The 21,021-nt window shown below is 35.9% G+C and overlaps 1 protein-coding gene across 2 annotated transcripts in view; it reads left to right on the top strand.

The window, feature by feature from the left end:
- FBN2 (fibrillin 2) overlaps positions 1–21,021 on the top strand; it is a 233,974-nt gene that overhangs the window by 182,606 nt on the left and 30,347 nt on the right. For both annotated transcript variants that reach the window (XM_079916031.1, XM_079916032.1), the window contains exons 35-48: positions 1,550–1,672; positions 2,542–2,664; positions 5,030–5,191; positions 5,920–5,988; positions 6,441–6,566; positions 7,767–7,892; positions 8,501–8,653; positions 13,096–13,164; positions 14,051–14,176; positions 14,358–14,483; positions 16,306–16,431; positions 18,237–18,353; positions 19,860–19,988; positions 20,402–20,521. In XM_079916031.1, the coding sequence (XP_079772157.1) occupies positions 1,550–1,672; positions 2,542–2,664; positions 5,030–5,191; positions 5,920–5,988; positions 6,441–6,566; positions 7,767–7,892; positions 8,501–8,653; positions 13,096–13,164; positions 14,051–14,176; positions 14,358–14,483; positions 16,306–16,431; positions 18,237–18,353; positions 19,860–19,988; positions 20,402–20,521 (1,695 nt within the window). The remainder of the gene's footprint in view (positions 1–1,549; positions 1,673–2,541; positions 2,665–5,029; positions 5,192–5,919; positions 5,989–6,440; positions 6,567–7,766; positions 7,893–8,500; positions 8,654–13,095; positions 13,165–14,050; positions 14,177–14,357; positions 14,484–16,305; positions 16,432–18,236; positions 18,354–19,859; positions 19,989–20,401; positions 20,522–21,021) is intronic.

The following is a 21,021-nucleotide window of genomic DNA, read 5'->3' as shown; positions in this document are numbered from 1 at the left end:
AAATTGTGTTTGAATTTTAACATAAAGCCAAAAGATGATACAGTTTTAGTGTTTTCATCAATTCTTACCATTAGAAAGCATTTTAGAAGATACTGAGATAATGAAAAATTGATCTGATGCATGGAAATTGTTTCAGCTTTACTCTCTGTGAATATGCACTGAGAAATATCAATGTTTGGAATGGTGTTCATCCATTTACAATGATAATTCTGGATAGAAGCATTTTTGAGTGATTTTTGTTCTTGCTATCTTATTTTCTGTGTTTCATATCTTTTCTGTTTCCTATCACCACTTTTCTGTATTGTTCAAATTTCTGAATATGCATCAATTTTATAAAAACAAGGCAGTATTCTCTTAAAATACCTTATTCCACGCAACTTTTACGTTATTTAAATGGAAGTTATTTCTAATAAAGTTCACTTATAAGTAAAATGCATATGCAGAAGGCTGATAATACAATTCCACTTCAATTTATAGATTAACACAACTCAATTATAAACTAACTTAATGAGTCTTTGCTGATTTATATAAAAAGAATAACTTTGTTTATTGCCCCAACACAAGTAAAGAAAACTTTACACATCAATTGAACTTCTAGACACAATTTGAACTATACTTTAAATATAAGATAGTTGCAATGCTTTATTTTGACAATCATAAATGACCAAAAGACCCATTTATACTTAAGATATAACTGTCTCAAGACAGCATTTTAGAATGACTTGTCTAGTCTAGCCTAAAATGGCATGCCTGGTCTGCATTCTCAGGATATGAGGTAATTTGTGTACAAAAATGTCCATCCTCTTCCTATGAGTAGAAATACAGATTACTTCTACAGCTGTACAGGCACACTATGCCTTCATTTTCATACGAATGAGGAGTAATAACTTCTTGTTTATTTTGGGTTAAAGCTTCATGGAAGACTTTCATAAACTGAATTTATGATTTCAGTCCAATAGAGATATCTTAATGAGATTTGGAGGAATGTGGGGCAATGGATGATCTTATTACACACTACTGGGAAAAAACTTCTTTCCCTGTTTATAACTGACTTTATTATAACAGATCAGATTACATAACAAGAAAGAAGTTTAAAAAATTAAACTTAAATAATTTAAAAGATATATTTAATATTTAAAATATTTATGTTGTATATTTTGTATGTTGTAGATGTTTATAAAACATCTGTTTTCACTTAATTATTATAATCTTTGAATTTGTTTTTATCTTTAATTTTTTACAATCTTATTCCTTTAACATGTTCATATTTAATTTCTAAAAGGTTTTTATGCCCTAGGCCAATTTTTTTCTGAAGTATTTTACAGGTCAAGACAGTAAAATACTATCAATAAAATAAGATAATATTCTTTCATATTTCTGACCCATATAAACATTAGTTGCTTGCCATTTATGTGACATCTTTGGTCAAAGAAAAAGAAAATTTTTTGCTGCATAAAAACATCTGAGGAGATAGAATAATTTATTAATGTCATACAGTAAATCTAAATGTCTTTGTAATCAAGAGATTACTATTTTTTTTAATCTCCAGATATCGATGAATGCTCCTTCCAAAATATTTGTGTCTTTGGAACATGTAATAATTTGCCTGGAATGTTTCATTGTATCTGTGATGATGGTTACGAATTGGACAGAACCGGAGGGAACTGTACAGGTATGGCCAGTTAAGGGCTTAATTGTGTTCTTATTAGTTGAAATGAACATTTTGTGCTAGATATAGAAGTTCCTCAAATTTCTGCTTAGCCTGCTATGCCTTGGGCTATGCATTTTTTTGAAAAAGAAAATTACATTCTGATACATTTATTGTTTTATTATTTTTTAATTAATTTTTATTGGAGTATGGTTGCTTTACAATGTTGTGTTAGCCTCCACCACACTCTAGAGCCATAGAGTGAATCAGCCATACACATACAGATATCCCCTCCCTTTTGGACTTCCCTCCCATTTAGGTTACCACAGTGCATTAGGTAGAGTTCCCTGTGCTATACAGTATGTTCCCATCAGTTGTCTATTTTATACATAGTGTCAATAATGTATATGTGTCAATCCCAGTCTCCCAATTCCTCACACCCCACCCCTTTCCCCCTTGGCTGATACATTTATTTTTAACTATTGAATGGATCCATTGTAATATAAACAACTTAATATTAAATATCCAACACGAAATTAGTAAAGTATTTCTTTGTATGTATTTGTGATGTCCACATATATGTACAAATATATAATACATATGTTTAAGTTTAATTAAACAAAGTGATAAAATGTTTCTCTTCAGAATTGCAACGTTTCATTATAATTTATTTATTAAGGATATTAAATGATATCATCATGAATACTGTGTGACTGATCTATGGAAACTGCTTTAGGTGTATAGAAGTATTTCATTTTTATTTCATTGTTCTGAGTCCCTCCTAAAGATTTTTAGTCTACTGACTTGCAAACTTTCCACCAAATTCTTCGGAACAGCAGTATGCACAAGGAAAGTAAAGATGTTAATGTGGGCATTTTAAATGTTTTTCCTAGATATTGATGAATGTGCAGATCCAATAAACTGTGTGAACGGCCTATGTGTCAACACTCCTGGTCGCTATGAGTGTAACTGTCCACCCGATTTCCAGCTGAACCCCACCGGTGTGGGTTGTGTTGGTAAGCAAAAGCTATGTGAAACAAATGAATAGAAGTACATAGAGTTAAATACTCATACTCTCTTGTGATGACCATTTACTACAATTAACTTGAGAACAAAATAGTAGTCCTTTACCTGAAGAAACTCTAGATTACCAAAATATATTGTCACTTTTATCCTGCTTATCTTCCAAGTCATATTTTGAAACAGGAATTTTTGAGACATCTGCTCCCACCACCTCCTCTCACAGACTTGAGAACCAGGGCCCTAGAGGTGCAGTCATTTGTTCAAGGTCTCAGAGCTTGCACATGGCAAAGCTGAATTCAGCAGTGTCCCGAGTTGCCTGGCTCCCTGTCCAGTACATTGGCCAGGACAGATGTGTTTGAAATGTGGAATCAGTTTTACAAAATGAATATGTTTCAGGTTTATGCATGACAACTGACAGGCAAGCAGTTAATGGCATTTATAGGACCATTTCAGGTGTATATTTTTTCAAAACCAAGAAAATACAGAATAAAATTTGAGTTAGCTATGATTAAATTCCCATTAAAATTTCTAGTAAGGTTGTTTGTGCCTTTTTCTTCTACAAATTATTTTCAAAATGACTTACAAATATAAAAAATTAAAAAGGTTTACTGGATGCATATGGCAGATAACAAGGACTGCTTTTCCTGATACCAAAGGCTAAGAATATGCAAACTCTGTGAACCAGCAGCTCCTGTCTGGGCTTTAGATATCAAATAAAGTAACTTACAGGCCCATACGGAAACATAAGGAAAAATATTCAGTGCCTCATTATTTGCAGTGGCAAGAATTTAGAAGCCATATTTGGAGAGTGGATAGATTGAAAAAGAATCGCAGTTGAATACTGTGGAGTTGACGGATTGGATGTTATAAAGATGGAATGAGGTATACGACAAAATACCATTTATAGAAATTTAAAATTTGCACACGAAAACAAAAATACAATTTTGCAGGAGCAGAGACCAAAAGAATAATATTAAACACATTCATATGGTTGGGTAGGGGATGAGGAATGAGAATGGAGAGCAGGGATAAAAGAGAGAGAATGGGAGGGAAGGAGGAAGGAAGGATGAATGAATACAGCCTAGTAAGAGCAGAACCATGAGTTAACACCTCTGTCTGCACCGGAGTCAGCAACAAAAACAAAACCAAAAAAAAAAGAGAAAAGTAAAATAATAAAAAGCTGCCAAAGTGATTATAATGTGCAGCTGGAGATGAAAACTACTTGGTAGACTGTAATAAGGACTTTGGATTTTACTCTGATTGACGTGGGACACCACTGGGAGTGGCCTGGGCTAAGGTAATGCTTCTGAAGGATGACTCCGGCTATGGTGGGGAAAATAGACTATAGTTGGGTCCAGAGATGAGTTAGGAAACAATTGCAATAGTCCAGATGAGGGATGATGGTGGCTTGAACTCAGGTTGTAGTGATTTAGAAGCAGTGGTAAGTCATCAGAGTCCAGATATATTTTGAAAGTAGTGTTGACAGACCTTATTACTGGATTGAATAAGGCATGATAGTAAGGATTCAAAGTTTGACTGCAAGGTATAGGGCCTGAGCAATTAAAAAATTGGAGTTTCCGTTTATTGAAAATGCAGAAGCCTGGGAGAGGATTGGAGCAGGTTTTGTATGTGGAGGAAAGAGTATCAAGTGTTTGATTTTAGACGTGTTAACTCTAAAATACCTGAGATATCTAAGAGGAGAAATCAAATACTAGGCACATGGCAGAAAGATCTGAGTTCAGGGGAGAGGTGAAAGATGGAACGACAAATTTGATAGTATTTAAAGTCATGGAACTAATGAGGTGATCTAGATGGTAATTATGGATAGAGACAAGACAAAGGCTGAGATTCATTGATCTCTTAAGTAGCCTCCCTAAAGTTGTTACAGACTAGCTTTCCCAAAACCTGCAAAACTCAATGTGCAAATTGAAACTAAACTGTGGGAGAGTGGAGATTATGGGGAGGAGAGGAAGGAGATGGCGTTATCAATATTTCAGTGATAGGATACATTGCTTTAAATTAACATATTGGATTTCACTCCCTTTATTGATAAACTCATGCTATAGATTGATTATAGGAAACATTTTTTGCAATCATATTATTAAAGATTCAGAATGTCCCACATGAGTAATTGCTTACTATCTTGTTTAGTCCATGATCTATATGGATGTCTAGATGTAGGAAAGTGTAATTTATTTAATTCCTGCAACTCAGTTTTGAAAAAGTTTAAAGCAAGAGATTATTCTGTTCTGGGGATTAATGTACAGAATTTGAATTTCATCATTTGAGTGACCATTCTCCAAAACAGGCATTCTTACTCTGATAAGGACAATTTTAAGTTCCTGTGTTGCCCTGCAGACAATCGAGTGGGCAACTGTTACCTGAAGTTCGGTCCTCGGGGCGACGGGAGTCTCTCCTGCAACACTGAGATTGGGGTGGGCGTCAGCCGCTCCTCCTGTTGCTGCTCTCTGGGGAAGGCCTGGGGGAACCCCTGCGAGACCTGCCCCCCTGTCAATAGCAGTGAGTATGGAACGGAACAAGAGGAAAGAAACACTGGTAGCTGAGCACTAGCTACCATTTTCTTCTGGTGCTAGGGGGTGGGGGAGGTAGTGAGGGTCAAAACTTTGAATCTGGACTACTTTCAATGATTGTACTGAAACCAGCCAAGAGTGTGTCATATAAAAGGAATCTGAATTCCTCTCTTCTTACTGTTTTTCTTGATAATGCTAAAAAGAAAAAACAGTTTTTAACCACAATCCAATATGAATGATGATAATATCAGTTCTCCCTGGTGTCACAGATAAAGACCATTCCTGGTTCTTTTCCACAGTTGTTTTAGTTCAGGTTCATAGGTGAGTTGTATTCCTCAAGTCCAGTCATATTATGTCTTAAATTGAAATGTATGTCCTGATATGAACATAGGTGAAACTTTTGAATTGTTGAGTCTTTTAGTTTTTATTTACTAGCCAAAAGGGTTGTGATATAAATTATCTGAAAATAATCTTTTTCTTTAATTAAAAGCAAATGGGTTTTGTTATTCTACTTTGTATATAATTTATGAAGTAATCATCTTATTTCAAGTAAAATGTAATGTACTTTTTAAAGATAATGTATTTGAAAAGGCACTAAGGAAAATATAGATACACCCCTTAGGATATGCGCTTTGAGCCTGGCAGTTGTTAAGTGCTAATTCACTGTCAGCCTCTTGCACACAGGTATCAAATTTCTTTTTTTCCATTGTTTTGCAGCTGAATATTACACTTTGTGTCCTGGAGGTGAAGGCTTCAGACCTAACCCCATCACAATCATCTTAGAAGGTGAGCATACCTCTAATTGTCACCAGATTTAAACAAGGTAAAGAATTTACTTTAGAGCAAATCTGGTAGAAAAGTTAGTGTGGAACAGTCCCAACAAGATTATTTTGCAAAATTACAGATGGACAATTACCAGTCTGATGAATAACCATTTGTAAATCAGAAAGATTTGACCCATTGCAGTGACCTGATGTGTGATTGTTCTGCAGAGAAACTCTTTTTATAATTATCCGCAACTTTAATCATCCTCAGCTTGCTGTAATTACTCTTCTCAGATTATAGCAAAGTTCCATGACAAAGCCAAGAAAATTCATGGTCAGAATAAACCTCTCATCTAAGTGTGCATTCACTTGGATGTGTGGAAGTCTGCAGGTCTTACAGTATCACACGTTTGAAAGCTCTCATAGTAACTCTTATCTTTCATGATGGTATCTGAGCTGTCTCCCCTTTTGCAGATATTGATGAATGCCAGGAGTTACCAGGTCTCTGCCAGGGTGGAAACTGTATCAACACTTTCGGGAGCTTCCAGTGTGAGTGCCCTCAAGGCTACTACCTCAGTGAGGAAACCCGCATCTGTGAAGGTGAGATAAATTTATACCTAAAAATTATTAGTGCTATTTAAAACAAAATTACTGGTCAGGACTGGAGAAAAAGGGTCCATCTTCAAATTTTATCAAAGGATATGTTGAGACTGGTTCATAGCTTTTTTCTTTTCCTATCAGTGCTGCTAAGTTGTATGATGATAGATAAATTAATTTCCAGATTATTTGCCACAATTTACCATTATTTTTCTCTGAGTAAATGGGTTGGTAATAAGTGGGGGAAGCTGGAATAATATGAAAACATTCAGTATCAAAATAAGTTATTAGTTCAAATACCAATAAGTTATATTTTATATAGAAAAATAGATAAGTTTCAATGCAACCATTAGGCTAATATTTTCAGTAACTTTTAAATGTTGGACAACATAGTATGAAGCAGTTCAAAGGTTATGCAGATGCCTTTCTTGGTTCCATCCCCAACTTCTCACATGGCGGTGTAATCATCCTTTTAGAGGTCTGTCTCCCCACTAGACTGGGAGCTTCTTGAAGCAAGATCCACATCTATTTCATCTTTATAGCTACAAGTTCTAGCTTACAGTAGAATCTCAGTATTTATTTATGGAATGAATGAATGAATGCTTCTAAAAAATGAACCTTAAACATGTAATGTAATTGTTTCCATTATAACCTTTCTTTTGGAACATGTTAGATGAATGCATCTGGAAGAAATATGATTTAATAAGGAGAATTACCCAGCAGCTGTGCTACTTCTAGAATCTCTGAATGGGTGCTAATTTGAAAGGAAAGCCTTTTTAATTTTAAAGAAAGAGGCTTTTCTAACTGCATTCAGTTTAAAGTTGACACTAATATTTGGTTTTCAATGACATAAGAGGAAAGTAGCTTTAAAGCAATTCCATTTGACGAATATGAAATTTCAATTAAAAAGTATAGGTGCCATTTAACTTATTTTTTGCCACTTCGGAATAGTTTATTTTGATCATCTTTATTTTTGAATGTTAGGTTTTTATTCTTCAGAAGGACATGTTTTATATCATGTAAATGCATATTTGGGGGCATTTCCTATGTAATTGCTTTAAATTCTAAATTTTATAAAAATAAGATAAATTCTATAAAAACATGAATTTGGGGAATCAACTATATGCTTTGTTCAGTAGTTTAAGTGATATAAATTCATGGGGAAAATATTTACTAATTAATGGACATTCTTGCCTCCTCTAGATATTGATGAGTGTTTTGCACATCCTGGTGTGTGTGGACCTGGGACTTGCTACAACACCCTGGGAAATTACACCTGCATTTGCCCACCTGAATACATGCAGGTCAATGGAGGCCACAACTGTATGGGTAGGTAAAGGTCTCTGAGATTGATTAGGTCACAGTTGCTGGCTTCCTGGCCAACAGTTATCTCCCAGATACTTACATCTCAGAATTATTATTCAGAAAGTTTGGAAGTTAAATCTTTATGAATAGTGAAGTATTTCAAAGTCTTATAAACTTCTGGGTCTGTACCATATTTTTGAACTTTGGCTACATAGTTGCATGTTACAAAGCATGAGTCAGGTAGAAAATTTCATCAAATATTGTAAATATATATTCTTGAATAATTTTTATTTTCCATTCGTGTAAAGTGAACATTATTTTATGAATAAGAGAACATTTAAAATTTAACATGTAATCCTTTTTAAATTAAATAAATGCATTTGAATAGAGAAGTATCTATTAACTTTGTCCCCCAAAGAAAATTGTAAATGAAACCCCTTATTTAAAAACAGGAAAGATGCTTATCTAAAAATGATTTGTGTTCAGCTTAAGGAATTATTTTAAGATACCTTCAAACGACCGTGAAAATTTTCATAGTTAATCGAGGAAGTTTGGTGTGTCCAGGTGTGTGGGGTTTGCTATTAGCTGCTTGCTGATAGGATTGGTTGGCTTACTTGTTTTTCTCTATGTAGACATGAGAAAAAGCTTCTGCTACCGAAGCTATAATGGAACCACTTGTGAGAATGAGTTGCCTTTTAATGTGACAAAGAGGATGTGCTGCTGCACATACAATGTGGGCAAAGCCTGGAACAAACCTTGTGAACCATGCCCAACGCCAGGAACGGGTAAGCACACAGCTCCTGCTTCTGCTGAAGGCCGAGTCAGTGACACAGGTATACATGTAACAGTAGAGGAAAAGCAAAAAGTACTAAAAGTACGGAAAGCAGACACACTCCGTTCTGAAAATATCCAAGAGCTCATATGGCTCGGTTTCTGAAGCAGCCCTCTTTGGGATTCAAACACTAATTCCTGAGATGTCTGTTGAGTAGGAGTCTGGATCCTGAAAATAAGCCGCATTGCTGAAATTAAAATTTATAACGCTAGCCCATTTAAACTCATTATCTTAAAACGTGCTGCTTACTTATTCTTTTATTCATAAAACAAGTATTTATTGAGAAACTATTGTGTGTCATTGTGCTATATTTAGAAGGTGTCATTTTGATTTAAAAATTTGTGGTCATTTATAAAGTCCAGCAAGCTCAGTGAGTATCTTTTTAGTTCGACCTTGGAAAATATGCAAAAAATGGATTTGATGAGCAAACTTAACATAAAAGCAATGTAGTGTCAAAGTTTTCCTTATGCATCATTTCCCTCAAACTTACCTGAAATTTTTAGGCAGAAAAGAGAACTGGTCTTTATACAGTAAAATTTTTCTCCAAGCACAGATTCTTTTGAAAGAAAAACTGAACAATAATAGAGACAAGAGCAAAAAAATTGTCTTAAAATTGTTGCCCACTCAGGTTCCTTTATGACCTGAGAAGGGATCACTCTTAATAGTTGTAGATACTAAGAGATGAACCAATAGGACAAATAGGAAACAATGGTTATGCATTTGTTACCAAATACAGTATTAGTTAGGGTATATTTATTAAAATGTTTCATTTAACATGATGAAATTAAGGAGAGGCATGGTGAAAAGTGACATATGGGGCCTTTCTCAGTGGCTTAAATTCAGTGGGCAAATGAATTTTCTCTTTTTTTCTTTTTTTTAATTGAAGTATAATTAATATATTATTTTCAGGATTACAACATAGTGATTTGACATTTACATACATTACGGATTGATCTCCACAATAAGTCTAGTAACCATATGTCCCCATACAAAGTTATTGCAATTTTATTGACCATTCCTTATGGATACATTACTTTCCTGTGACTTATTTATTTTATAGCTGGTAATCTGGCCCTCTTAATCCCTCACATCTATTTTGCCCAACCCCCAACTCCCTTCCCCTCTGGTGACCGCCAGTTTTTCTTTATAACTATGATTCTGTTTCTGTTTTGTTTCATTTGTTTGTTTTGTTTTTTAGATTCCACATATAAGTGAAGTCATACATTGCTTGTCTTTCTTGGTCTCACTTATTTCACTTAGCAAAATGCCCTCTAGATTCATCTATGTTGTTGAAAGTGGCAAGATTTCATTCATTATTATGGCTGAGTAATATTCCATTGTGTATATATCTGTGTGTGTATATATATATATATACAGTATATCACATCTTGTTTATCACTTCATCCATCAGTGGATACTTAGGTTGCTTCCATATCTTGGCTATTGTAAATAATGCTGCAGAGAACATAAAAATGTATATATCTTTTTGAGTTAGTGTTTTGTTTTCTTCCCATAAATACTCAGGGGTGGAATTGCTGAATTGTATGGCAGTTTTATTTTTAATTTTTTGAGAAACCTCCATATTGTTTTCCATAGTGGCTGCACTAATTTACATTCCCACCAACAGTACACAAGGGTTCCCTTTTCTCCTCATCCTCACCAGCACTTGTTATTTGTGGTCTTTTTTTTTTTTTTTTTTTTGCGGTACGTGGGCCTCTCACTGTTGTGGCCTCTCCCGTTGTGGAGCACAGGCTCTGGATGCGCAGGCTCAGCGGCCATGGCTCACGGGCCCAGCCACTCCGCAGCATGTGGGATCCTCCCGGACCGGGGCACAAACCCGTGTCCCCTGCATCGGCAGGCAGACTCTCAACCACTGCGCCACCAGGGAAGCCCTATTTGTAGTCTTTTTGATAATAGCCATTCTGACAGGTGTGAGGTGATATCTCATTGTGGTTTTGCCTTGCCTTCCCCTGATGATCACTGACATAGAGCATCTTTTCTTGTGTCTGTTGGCCATCTGTATGTCTTCCTTGGAAAAATGTCTATTCAAGTCCTCTGCCCATTTTTAACTAGATTGTTTGTATTTTTTATATTGAGTTGTGACCATTCTTTGTATATTTCAATATTAACCCCTTATTGGATATATCATTTGCAAATATCTTCTCCCATTCAGTAGATTGCCTTTTCATTTTGTAGATGATTTCCTTCACTGTGCAAAAGGTTTTTCGTTTGATGTAGTCCCATTTGTTTATTTTTGCTTTTCTTTCCCTTGCCTGAGGGCTTTTCTTTCCCTTGCCTGAGGAGACAGATTCAAAAAAATATTGCTAAGACCAGTGTCAAAGAGCATACTGCTTATGTTTTCTACTAGGAGTTTATGGTTTCCAGGCTTACATTTAAGTCTCTAATCTATTCTGAGTTTATTTTTTTATATGGTGTAAGAAAGTGGCCAGTTTCAATCTTTTGCAAGTGTCTATACAGTTTTCCCAGCACCATTTATTGAAGAGACTGTGTTTTCCCCACTGTATAATCTGGGCTCCTGTGTCATAAATTAAGTGATCACATAAGTGTGGGTTTACTTCTGGACTCTCTATTCTGTTCCATTGATTTATGTGTTTGTTTTCGTACCAGCACCATACTGTTTTTTGTTTTTCTTTTTGGTGTATGCAGGCCTCTCACTGCTGTGGCCTCTCCCATTGCGGAGTACAGGCTCCGGACATGCAGGCTCAGTGGCCATGGCTCACGGGCCCAGCTGCTCCGTGGCACATGGGATCCTCCCAGACCGGAGCATGAACCCATGCCCCTTGCATTAGCAGGCGGACTCTCAACCACTGCGCCACCAGGGAAGCCCAGCACCATACTGTTTTGATGACTGTAGCTTTGTAGTATAGTTTGAAATTAGGGCTCTTAATACCTCCAGCTCTGTCCTTCTTTCTTAATACATTATTGACTGGGGGATTTTTGCAGAAACTAATGCCTGTGGCTGTAATACATCTCCAGTCAAAAATGTGTTAAGATTGCTTTGGCACAAGTGGATTTTCTTAGCTCTATCTTGCCCTAGTTTTATTCCAAAAAAAACAAATAGGAACATTTTTATAATTCTGTAATTTGAAAACTTCACCAGTTAGAAATTGAAAATCATTGGTTTGGGGAATAAAATATTACTTTTTTAGGTGAGAGGAAGTAAAGGGCTTAGGTCTGATAGACTGGTCTGTATTTAAATCACAGCTCTGCCATGATTATTTATCCTTTCTGAAACATTCCTCGTATGCTAAATAAGGATAATAAATCAGTGGTGACAGTGACTAATTGATATGGTTATAAGGACGATCATTTATTTATTTATTTTTGGTTGTGCTGGGTCTTAGTTGCAACAGGTGGGCTCCTTAGTTGCAGCTCACAGGCTCCTTAGTTGTGGCATGCCAACTGTTAGTTGCCGCATGCATATGGGATCTAGCTCCCTGACCAGGGATTGAACCCAGGCCCCCCGCACTGGGAGCATGGAGTCTTAACCACTGCACCACCAGGGAAGTCCCTATAGTGATGATTAAATGAGATGATGTATACAAATTACAGTTCTCATATTGCCATGCAGTTAGAAGCCATTAAATTGAGCATCTGTGATGTGCCTTTCTATATGTTCTGGATGCTTGGTGAATATTGGTGGATGAAACAGACAAAGTCCCTCCCCAGATAGCACTTGGCATATAGTCTGCAGTATGTGTTTACTTGATACTGTTTTCAAGAGGTTTATTCATGTGTGTAGCAGTGGGCATTAGAAGAAATATGCTTCTTAAAAATTAGACTATTAGTTTGGTGAATTATGTGGAGTGACTCTCATAGTCTCTGTTTTATTCCACGATGCATTGTTTTTGATGCCTCAAATTTCACATTCCAACAAATAGACATTTATGTTAAAAAAAGACATAATTCATGTCTCATTCATTACTCATTGTTAACATGTTTCACCACTACAGAATTATTTTTGCATGCCTATGCCTTTGTGCAATTCTAATCCCTTTTTAAATTGGTACACTAACCTGGTTTTTCAATCTATGTAAATCGGGTCATTTTTAAAGCCCTCCATATCCAAATACAAAGAATTTAAATGCCTAAAGTAGATGTTTTGAATCTCATAATGATTTACTTCTAATATCAGAGCAGTAAAAAGTTAATGATGATAATAATAAGAATAGCAATAATAATAATGATAAAGTGTGCCTAGATTCACTTCTTGCAGAAGCTGGCATTGTTATCAAATAAATATAATTGAAATTAAAATGTCTCATTGTGAATAATATAAAATACATCTGTCAGTAAAAGTAATACTATGTAAAATGTTATTTTGAAGGAGTTTGAGAATTTTAAGAGTGCATTTGCTTTGTTTATATTTTAAAGCTGACTTTAAAACTATATGTGGAAATATTCCTGGATTCACCTTTGACATTCACACTGGAAAAGCTGTTGGTGAGTTTTTACTAAATTATGTTTATTTTAATACATGTAGCATTTTGTAAAAATTTGTTCAGTGTTTTTAAAGTACCATAAAAGATAATAATCTGTATTTGGATCTAATATAGTTAGACAAGAAAGAAATAACATGTTTAGAGCCTCTAACCAAGTTTTAACAGTGGGATTAGTCCATCAACATAGTCTGGTGATTGAGTTATGATAGTTATGTAACTATCTCAAGATTTCGTACATATCAAGCTGAAACTTTAGTTTTCCTCTTCATGAATATTGTATTACATGACTCTAAATAATCCACTTTATTTTAACCTTTACCATCTGTTTTTTCATAAGTATACATTTAAGTTTTGGGTGTATTTTTACAGTATTCCTTTCTCCCAATCTACTTATGAATTTGCAGAATTATTAATTGTATAAATCACTTCCTCCTGAATGTACTTTCTGTTGCACAATCTACTTTTCTTCTGCAAAGATTAAATAAACAATATAATTTTAAGTGTCCATTATCAATTCATGTATAACAAAGGACATAAAATTAAAAAAACATAGCTGGCTTTATCAGATGGCTGATAGCAGTCTGGGGAGCCTGACATGTAACTTAAGAGGAAGCTTGATTCCCTAGGAAATTCATTTGCTATATTGACACTAATATCACTTGGTATATTTGATCAGCTGCTTCATTTTTTTTCATCACTGTTCAAAGGATATAATATCGTATGGTCTGTATGCTTTCATAAACCACAAAATCATTCATACTTGTATAGAATTGATTTTTGTGACACTGTGTGTTTTCACTCCAGTGTACACATAGTATTATTCAAGGTTTTATGGTGAATACATTAAGCAGAACCCTGTATATTTGATCACATCTGTTCAATTGCAGACATTGATGAATGTAAAGAGATTCCAGGCATTTGTGCAAATGGTGTGTGTATTAACCAGATTGGCAGTTTCCGTTGTGAATGCCCTACGGGATTCAGCTACAATGACCTGCTCCTGGTCTGTGAAGGTAATCTGAATGATGTGTGACCTTATCCAAAAAAGTTTGGCAGACATAACTGGTTTTTAGACAGTTTTCTGATTTTTACTGTTTCTTCTATAGCATTTGGGAGTTGATCACCAAATTGGTTAAGTGAATATAATACTGATGCAATAATGAAGTTTTAAAAATGGAATTGTTGCTCTTTCAGATATTGATGAGTGCAGCAACGGTGATAACCTCTGCCAGCGAAATGCCGACTGCATCAACAGTCCCGGCAGCTACCGCTGTGAGTGCGCTGCAGGTTTCAAACTTTCACCCAACGGAGCCTGTGTAGGTAAGAAAGAGAATGACTTGTTCTTTGACACTGAGCACAATGTTCTTTACACTTCCTGCACTGAAAAACTGTCCATGCTTTCCTATCAAAAAAGGTATTTTCTTTGTCTGGTTTTGGTATCAGGATGATGGTGGCCTTGTAGAATGAGATGGGGTGTGTTCCTCCCTCTGCAATTTTTTGGAAGAGTTTGAGAAGGATAGGTGTTAACTCTTCTCTAAATGTTTGATAGAATCCGCCTGTGAAGCCATCTGGTCCTGGACTTTTGTTTGTTGGAAGATTTTTTTTTTTTTTGTGGTATGTGGGCCTCTCACTGTTGTGGCCTCTCCCATTGCGGAGCACAGGCTCCAGACGCGCAGGCTCAGTGGCCATGGCTCACAGGCCCAGCCACTCCACGGCATGTGGGATCTTCCCAGACCGGGGCATGAACCTGTGTCCCCTGCATTGGCAGGCGGACTCTCAACCACTGCACCACCAGGGAAGCCCTGTTGGAAGATTTTTAATCACAGTTTCAATTTCAGTGCTTGTGATTGGTCTGTTCATATTTTCTGTTTCTTCCTGGTTCAGTCTTGGAAGGTTGTACCTTTCTAAGAATTTGTCCATTTCTTCCAGGTTGTCCATTTTATTGGCATATAGTTGCTTGTAGTATTCTCTCATGATCCTTTGTATTTCTGCTGTGTCAGTTGTAACTTCTCCTTTTTCATTTCTAATTTTATTGATTTGAGTCCTTTCCCTTTTTTTCTCAATGAGTCTGGCTAAAGGTTTATCCATTTTATCTTCTCAAGGAATCAGCTTTTAGTTTCATTAATCTTTGCTATTGTTTTCTTCATTTCTATTTCATTTATTTCTGCTTTGATCTTTATTATTTCTTTCCTTCTACTAACTTTGGGTTTTGTTTGTCCTTCTTTTTCTAGTTGCTTTACGTGTAAGGTTAGGTTGTTTATTTGAGATTTTTCTTGTTTATTGAGGTAAGATTGTATTGCTATAAACTTCTCTCTTAGAACTGGTTTTGCTGCCTCCCATAGGTTTTGGGTCGTTGTGTTTTCATTGTCATTTGTTTCTAGGTATTTTTTTATTTCCTCTTTGAGTTTTTCAGTGATCTCTTGGTTATTTTTATTAGGACATGTATGTGGAATCTAGAAAATGGTATAGATGAACCTATTTGCAAAGTAGAAATAGAGGCACAGACATAGAGACCAAGGGCGGAAGGGAGGATAGAATGGATTGGGAGATTGGGATCGACATATATACACTACTATGTACAAAATAGATAAGTAGTGAGAACAGACTGTATAGCACAGGGAACTCTACTCAATGCTCTGTGGTGACCTAAATGGGAAGGAAATCCAAGGAAGAGGGGATATATGTATACATGTGGCTGATTCACTTTGCTGTACAGCAGAAACTAATACAACACTGTAAAACAATTATACTCCACTTAAAAAAAGAGAAAAAAGATAATTTGGAAAGATTTTCTAAGTAAATCTATTCATTCATATTGAACCTATTTCACCATATCTTTTAGATTCTTTTGCTAGGAAAAGAAGAGGTCTCTCAATGGATTTTCCTGGAATTGGACCTAAAATAAAATAATGTCCTTGAGATACCAATCAGCATGTAAAAATTGCATGATTTAAAATTTTTTGAAAAGAGGTTTGGATACTTTTAAAGCCTTGCTTATTTTGATTCAGCTGTTGTTATGGTTCATTTTCAGACTGTCTGTAATAATTAATAGCAGATTATAGAAACAGCGCCTGTGGAAAAAAATGAAGGAATCTTAATAAAGATCAGATATGTATAACATGTGTTTTATTTTTTGTGCTAGATCGCAACGAATGTTTAGAAATTCCTAATGTTTGCAGTCATGGCCTGTGTGTGGATTTACAAGGAAGTTACCAGTGTATCTGCCACAACGGCTTTAAGGCTTCTCAGGACCAGACGATGTGCATGGGTAAGAAGGAGGACATTAGTTTCAGGGGGTGACGTGGAGCTGAGACTCCAGAAGAGATTACAGTTTGGTCATTCGCCACAGTAACTACCAAGTCTCTGTCAGAAACAGTCTTACAAAAAATGAGCTATGTGAAACTGTTTATGGTTTTATTCAATGTAAAAATTGCAAGCAGGACACACCATAATATGTTCTTGGGTTCAGTGTTTACGGCCTTTTTCCCTAGGTGACTTTCACATGCTTATTAACCTGAGCTCTGGGACACTCAGGGTTACGTAGAGATCACCACGGTACCAGCTGCCCATTTACCCCTCTCTATTCCCACTCAAGAAAGCCTTTTGGAATGCAAGAATACAAGGGAGTAGTAGCAGAGTGACAGTTTTGAAATGAATATATAAACACACACATACGTACATATGCTTCTTTCACCCGAATCATTGAATACATGAGATTTATCTACTTGTTTTGCTTTTTAACTCTTACGAACAATTTTTAGAAGCAAAGATAGCGGAACTTTGAAAAGCCCCAGTAGCTAAAGTACAGTTAGTTAAGCAATAATTGTGTTCAGTAAGTACTTGCTGAGCTGATGATTAATAAGATTTCAAAAGCAGATGGGCTGGACACCTTGGAACTCAGCTTAACTACTTAAAGCTGATGTCAGCCATTGGCTCATCTCCACTGAAGCACTTTGCGCTTGAAGGAGGAAAATTAAATTTAAAAGTTGGCTATTTATAATTATCATGTTCTCAGTTTAGAAAAAGCTAAAGTGCATCTACTCTTTTGGTATTTAAGATACTATCTTTGTGAATCGTAAGGTCAGATTTCAGTACAGCAGAACGGCAGAACTAGTTTCCTTTATGGCGTATCCATACATGAGGACCACCTGGAGAACGTCTCCATTCTTGCAGTGCCTCCTAAGAACTCCCCTGCAGACATTTCCCATGGTCCTAGGAAATATTCTCTAGGGAGTGCTTGTGCAAAGGACACACGGAGGATGCGGCCCTACTTGCATGAACTTTCTGAGATTGCTTGCTTATATATGCTTCTCCTGGCTGTTCTCTCTGAGAGGGAGGATATGATTTGCTAAGAAAAACCCCTGAGATATATGGTTCAGAAATTCATATGGTGAAAATCTGTCCTTGGTCCTAACAATTCATCCATGATGAAAGTCACCTAGACTCCTTGGTAATACCTCTCTTAAACAAAGCTTCCTTCCTAAGGAACAGTAATACCCTCTTTTTTTTTCAGCATCCTGGAATTCATAGTCTAGCGTCTCCTCTCTTATATGCCATGACCTTTCAATATTAATTCCATTTTTTCAAAGGCTAATAACAATTGAACTCTAATAGACTTCTTCAATTTAGATTCCACTAATTCATAAAATTTAGGAAATCACAGTTTACCTTTGTTGTGCTGATCACATTAAGATATGAAAATTTCTGGGGGAGCATTTATAATGCTTAATAGAACAAATTGTTCTAGTGTTTCAAAAGATTGATTTCCTTACAATTGACAAGCGAACCTATTCATTAAAACCTCTTACTAAGGAGATAGTTGCTGGCTTATTAGTCCAGTTCTTTTCTGAGTCGTATATGTTCCTGTAAGTCATTAAGTGGCACTTTTTCCTATAATTTTCTACTTCTGAGTTAGCTCTACCTCATATTTACTTTCCTTAAATAAATGTGGGTTCTTAGTATTGAATGAGGAAAATCTAAGTAAGCCAGTAGTTTAAAAAAAATCTAAAAGTTTAATAGGCTATGTTTTTCTAGTAAAAAATTGAATTCCTTTGAGCCAGTGTTTCTTTGTAGATGTTGATGAATGTGAGCGGCATCCATGTGGAAATGGAACTTGTAAAAACACCGTTGGATCCTATAACTGTCTCTGCTACCCAGGCTTTGAACTCACTCATAATAATGATTGCCTGGGTAAGTACTCAGTCCTTTATTGCTTCTCTTTCATTTCTACACAACATCCTGAAACACAGAATAAAGCCAAAGAATAAATATGTTTATTATTCAAATTGTGCATGTGTGCAAAAGATATGTAATATCATTAACTAATTTCTGGTTAACTGAAGTCACACTCATGGCTTAAATAATCACAAGACAATCTGCTGCGTTGAATACTATGTCAATCAACTAATCGATTCAAGGGAAAAGGCCATGCAGATAATAGTAAATATATTGGGACTGATTTATGGTTTGGGGTTATTTTTACCCCTTAGATGGGATCAAAGTTAGACCTGTTATGGTTTCAGTGTTATTATTTCATAAAATCCATTCTTGATTTACATTCAAACACTGACAATCTACAACTGAAAACCCTGTTGTGTTTTGAAATTTTATTTTCCGTCAGCTTTTGAAGCAAGGGATGCCTTTTCCCACAGAAAGAGTGCGTGGTGTCTAGGTTTCCAAATCAGCCCTCAGAAACCTACTTAACCTCTGTGAACAACTGTACTTTCAGTGGAAAATAAAACTGTCTTCTCTACATGGCACAGAATTTTAGCCTTTGCCTCTAACAGACAGTGATTGAAATAAAAATTGAAAGTGACTGAAGGAGGAGGAGGGGGTCCTGTAGTTGCTGGAGAAGATAGTAAAAGATATGACAACAAACACTGACAATATTTCATTTACCATGTGCCAGACACTATACTGGTGCTTTACTACATAGCATCTCTTAATTCACATTATCCTGTAAGGTATGTGAAAGTAACTCAGGCCTTCTACCTTAATGGAACCATCACAGCTCAAACCCACCTCCTAATTTAATCCAATATATATTCTTCTCAGCATTCTTTATTTTATAAAATTCTGCAACGGTGAAAAAATTTAGAGCTAACTAGACACTTTATTGAACCACCTTCTTGTCTGTAGTTTCTCAGACCCTTTGTACAGCCAGGGAGAATGAAAGATACAAATATGGCTCTGATCAAAGTATAATCTGCAAACAAACTAAAAAATTACTCAAACGGGATCAACCCTAAGCTTAACTGAAAACCTACCACTTAAGAACTTCTTTTTCCAATTGACAGAAAAACGTGTCAGCAATTCTAGAGTGTTTTTCATATAATTGATTTTTCTGTATTTTTGATATGCTTCATTATTTGTCCTTTGAATATAGTCAGCTTACCTCCAGGTAAAGTTACCTGCAAACTGGTCCAGTTAAATCCGTGTATCCTCTTACCTCCAGGATGAGAACTATATTTCAATTGGAAAGCATGGAAAGCTTCACCTTAAGCCTACAGGAGAGATCTGTGTGACCTTACTAGTCACCTGATCCTTATGATATGAGCCACTTTTCTCTGTGTTGATGAGGAATTGTAATGTAGGGTTTTGTAAATGTCTACCAATGAATATGTTTTTAAGTTGCAACTTGTGACAGAATATGTGTTAAGAGCTCTCTCTGAAAAGCTAACTCCTGTTTGCTTACAGATGTAGATGAGTGCAGTTCCTTTTTTGGTCAAGTGTGCAGAAATGGACGGTGTTTTAATGAAATTGGCTCCTTCAAGTGTTTATGTAATGAAGGCTATGAACTTACTCCAGATGGCAAGAACTGTATAGGTATGTACATAATAAACAGTCTTTATGTTGTTTTGTTTTGTAAAATAATGATGTGATTCCCCCCCACACCAACTTCGGGACACATTTGCATTTCATTTGGTCATCTGATTACATGACCAAGATAAATTTCATGGGAAATTTTGGTAAAAGGTATAAGCCAACAGTTGGGAATGACTCGTATGCAGTGTTTTTATTGGGATAGAGCTTCAGGCTATCCGTGTCTCAATAAACGTAGACAAAGGAAAATTAGCCTCTTGCCAAATGAGTAATACTCAATATGTCAAAAGCCTCTAAGGGCATATTTGCCCAGAGTGATGTGGTAGATCAGAAAGCCTGAGTTGAATTCATGTTAATATCCTTTGGCAACAATCGTCTCATCTTTAAATCATTTTTTTTCGTGTTTCTCTTTAAAGATACTAATGAGTGTGTTGCCCTTCCTGGCTCTTGCTCTCCTGGCACCTGTCAGAATTTGGAGGGATCCTTCAGATGCATCTGTCCCCCAGGGTATGAAGTAAAAAGCGAGAATTGCATCGGTAAGGCTAATGTTTATTTTGAGTCCGTGAGCTGTTTAGTATAATAAGACCTGGTATAGACTCTGTGGAAATATATTAAATCCAAACCACTGTAAGCATGCTGACCCGAGGAATTAAACATATAGCTGCCTACATCTGTTTTATTGAACCATCAGAAATGATTTGAAGGTGGAGTGGTGGGAATAAAGAATTTAAGGATGTGGGATTTTTCATTAACAGAAATCTCATACTAGTCAAAGAATTTTCAGTGCATTCTAAGCTTTTTTCCAAATGTCAACAGAGACTTTCTACTGAATTTAAAGAGTGTCTACAAAAATTGTAATCTTTGGCAACCAATTTTAAAACAGCTATTAAAGGTGTCTGGAGTTCTAGAAATGTGAAGCAGAAAATCTTGACAATGCTGTTGAAACATTTTTTTCCCTGGGAAGGCCACATGTCAAAACAGAAAATATTAATCCATTTGTCAGAACAGATGTTTTTCTGCGGAAACTCTCCCAGTG

This window comes from Stenella coeruleoalba, assembly GCF_951394435.1.
Source record: "Stenella coeruleoalba genome assembly, chromosome: 3".
Classification (NCBI taxonomy): domain Eukaryota; kingdom Metazoa; phylum Chordata; class Mammalia; order Artiodactyla; family Delphinidae; genus Stenella; species Stenella coeruleoalba.
Note: the sequence above shows the minus strand (reverse complement) of the source record. Positions and strands in the feature narration are given on the sequence as shown.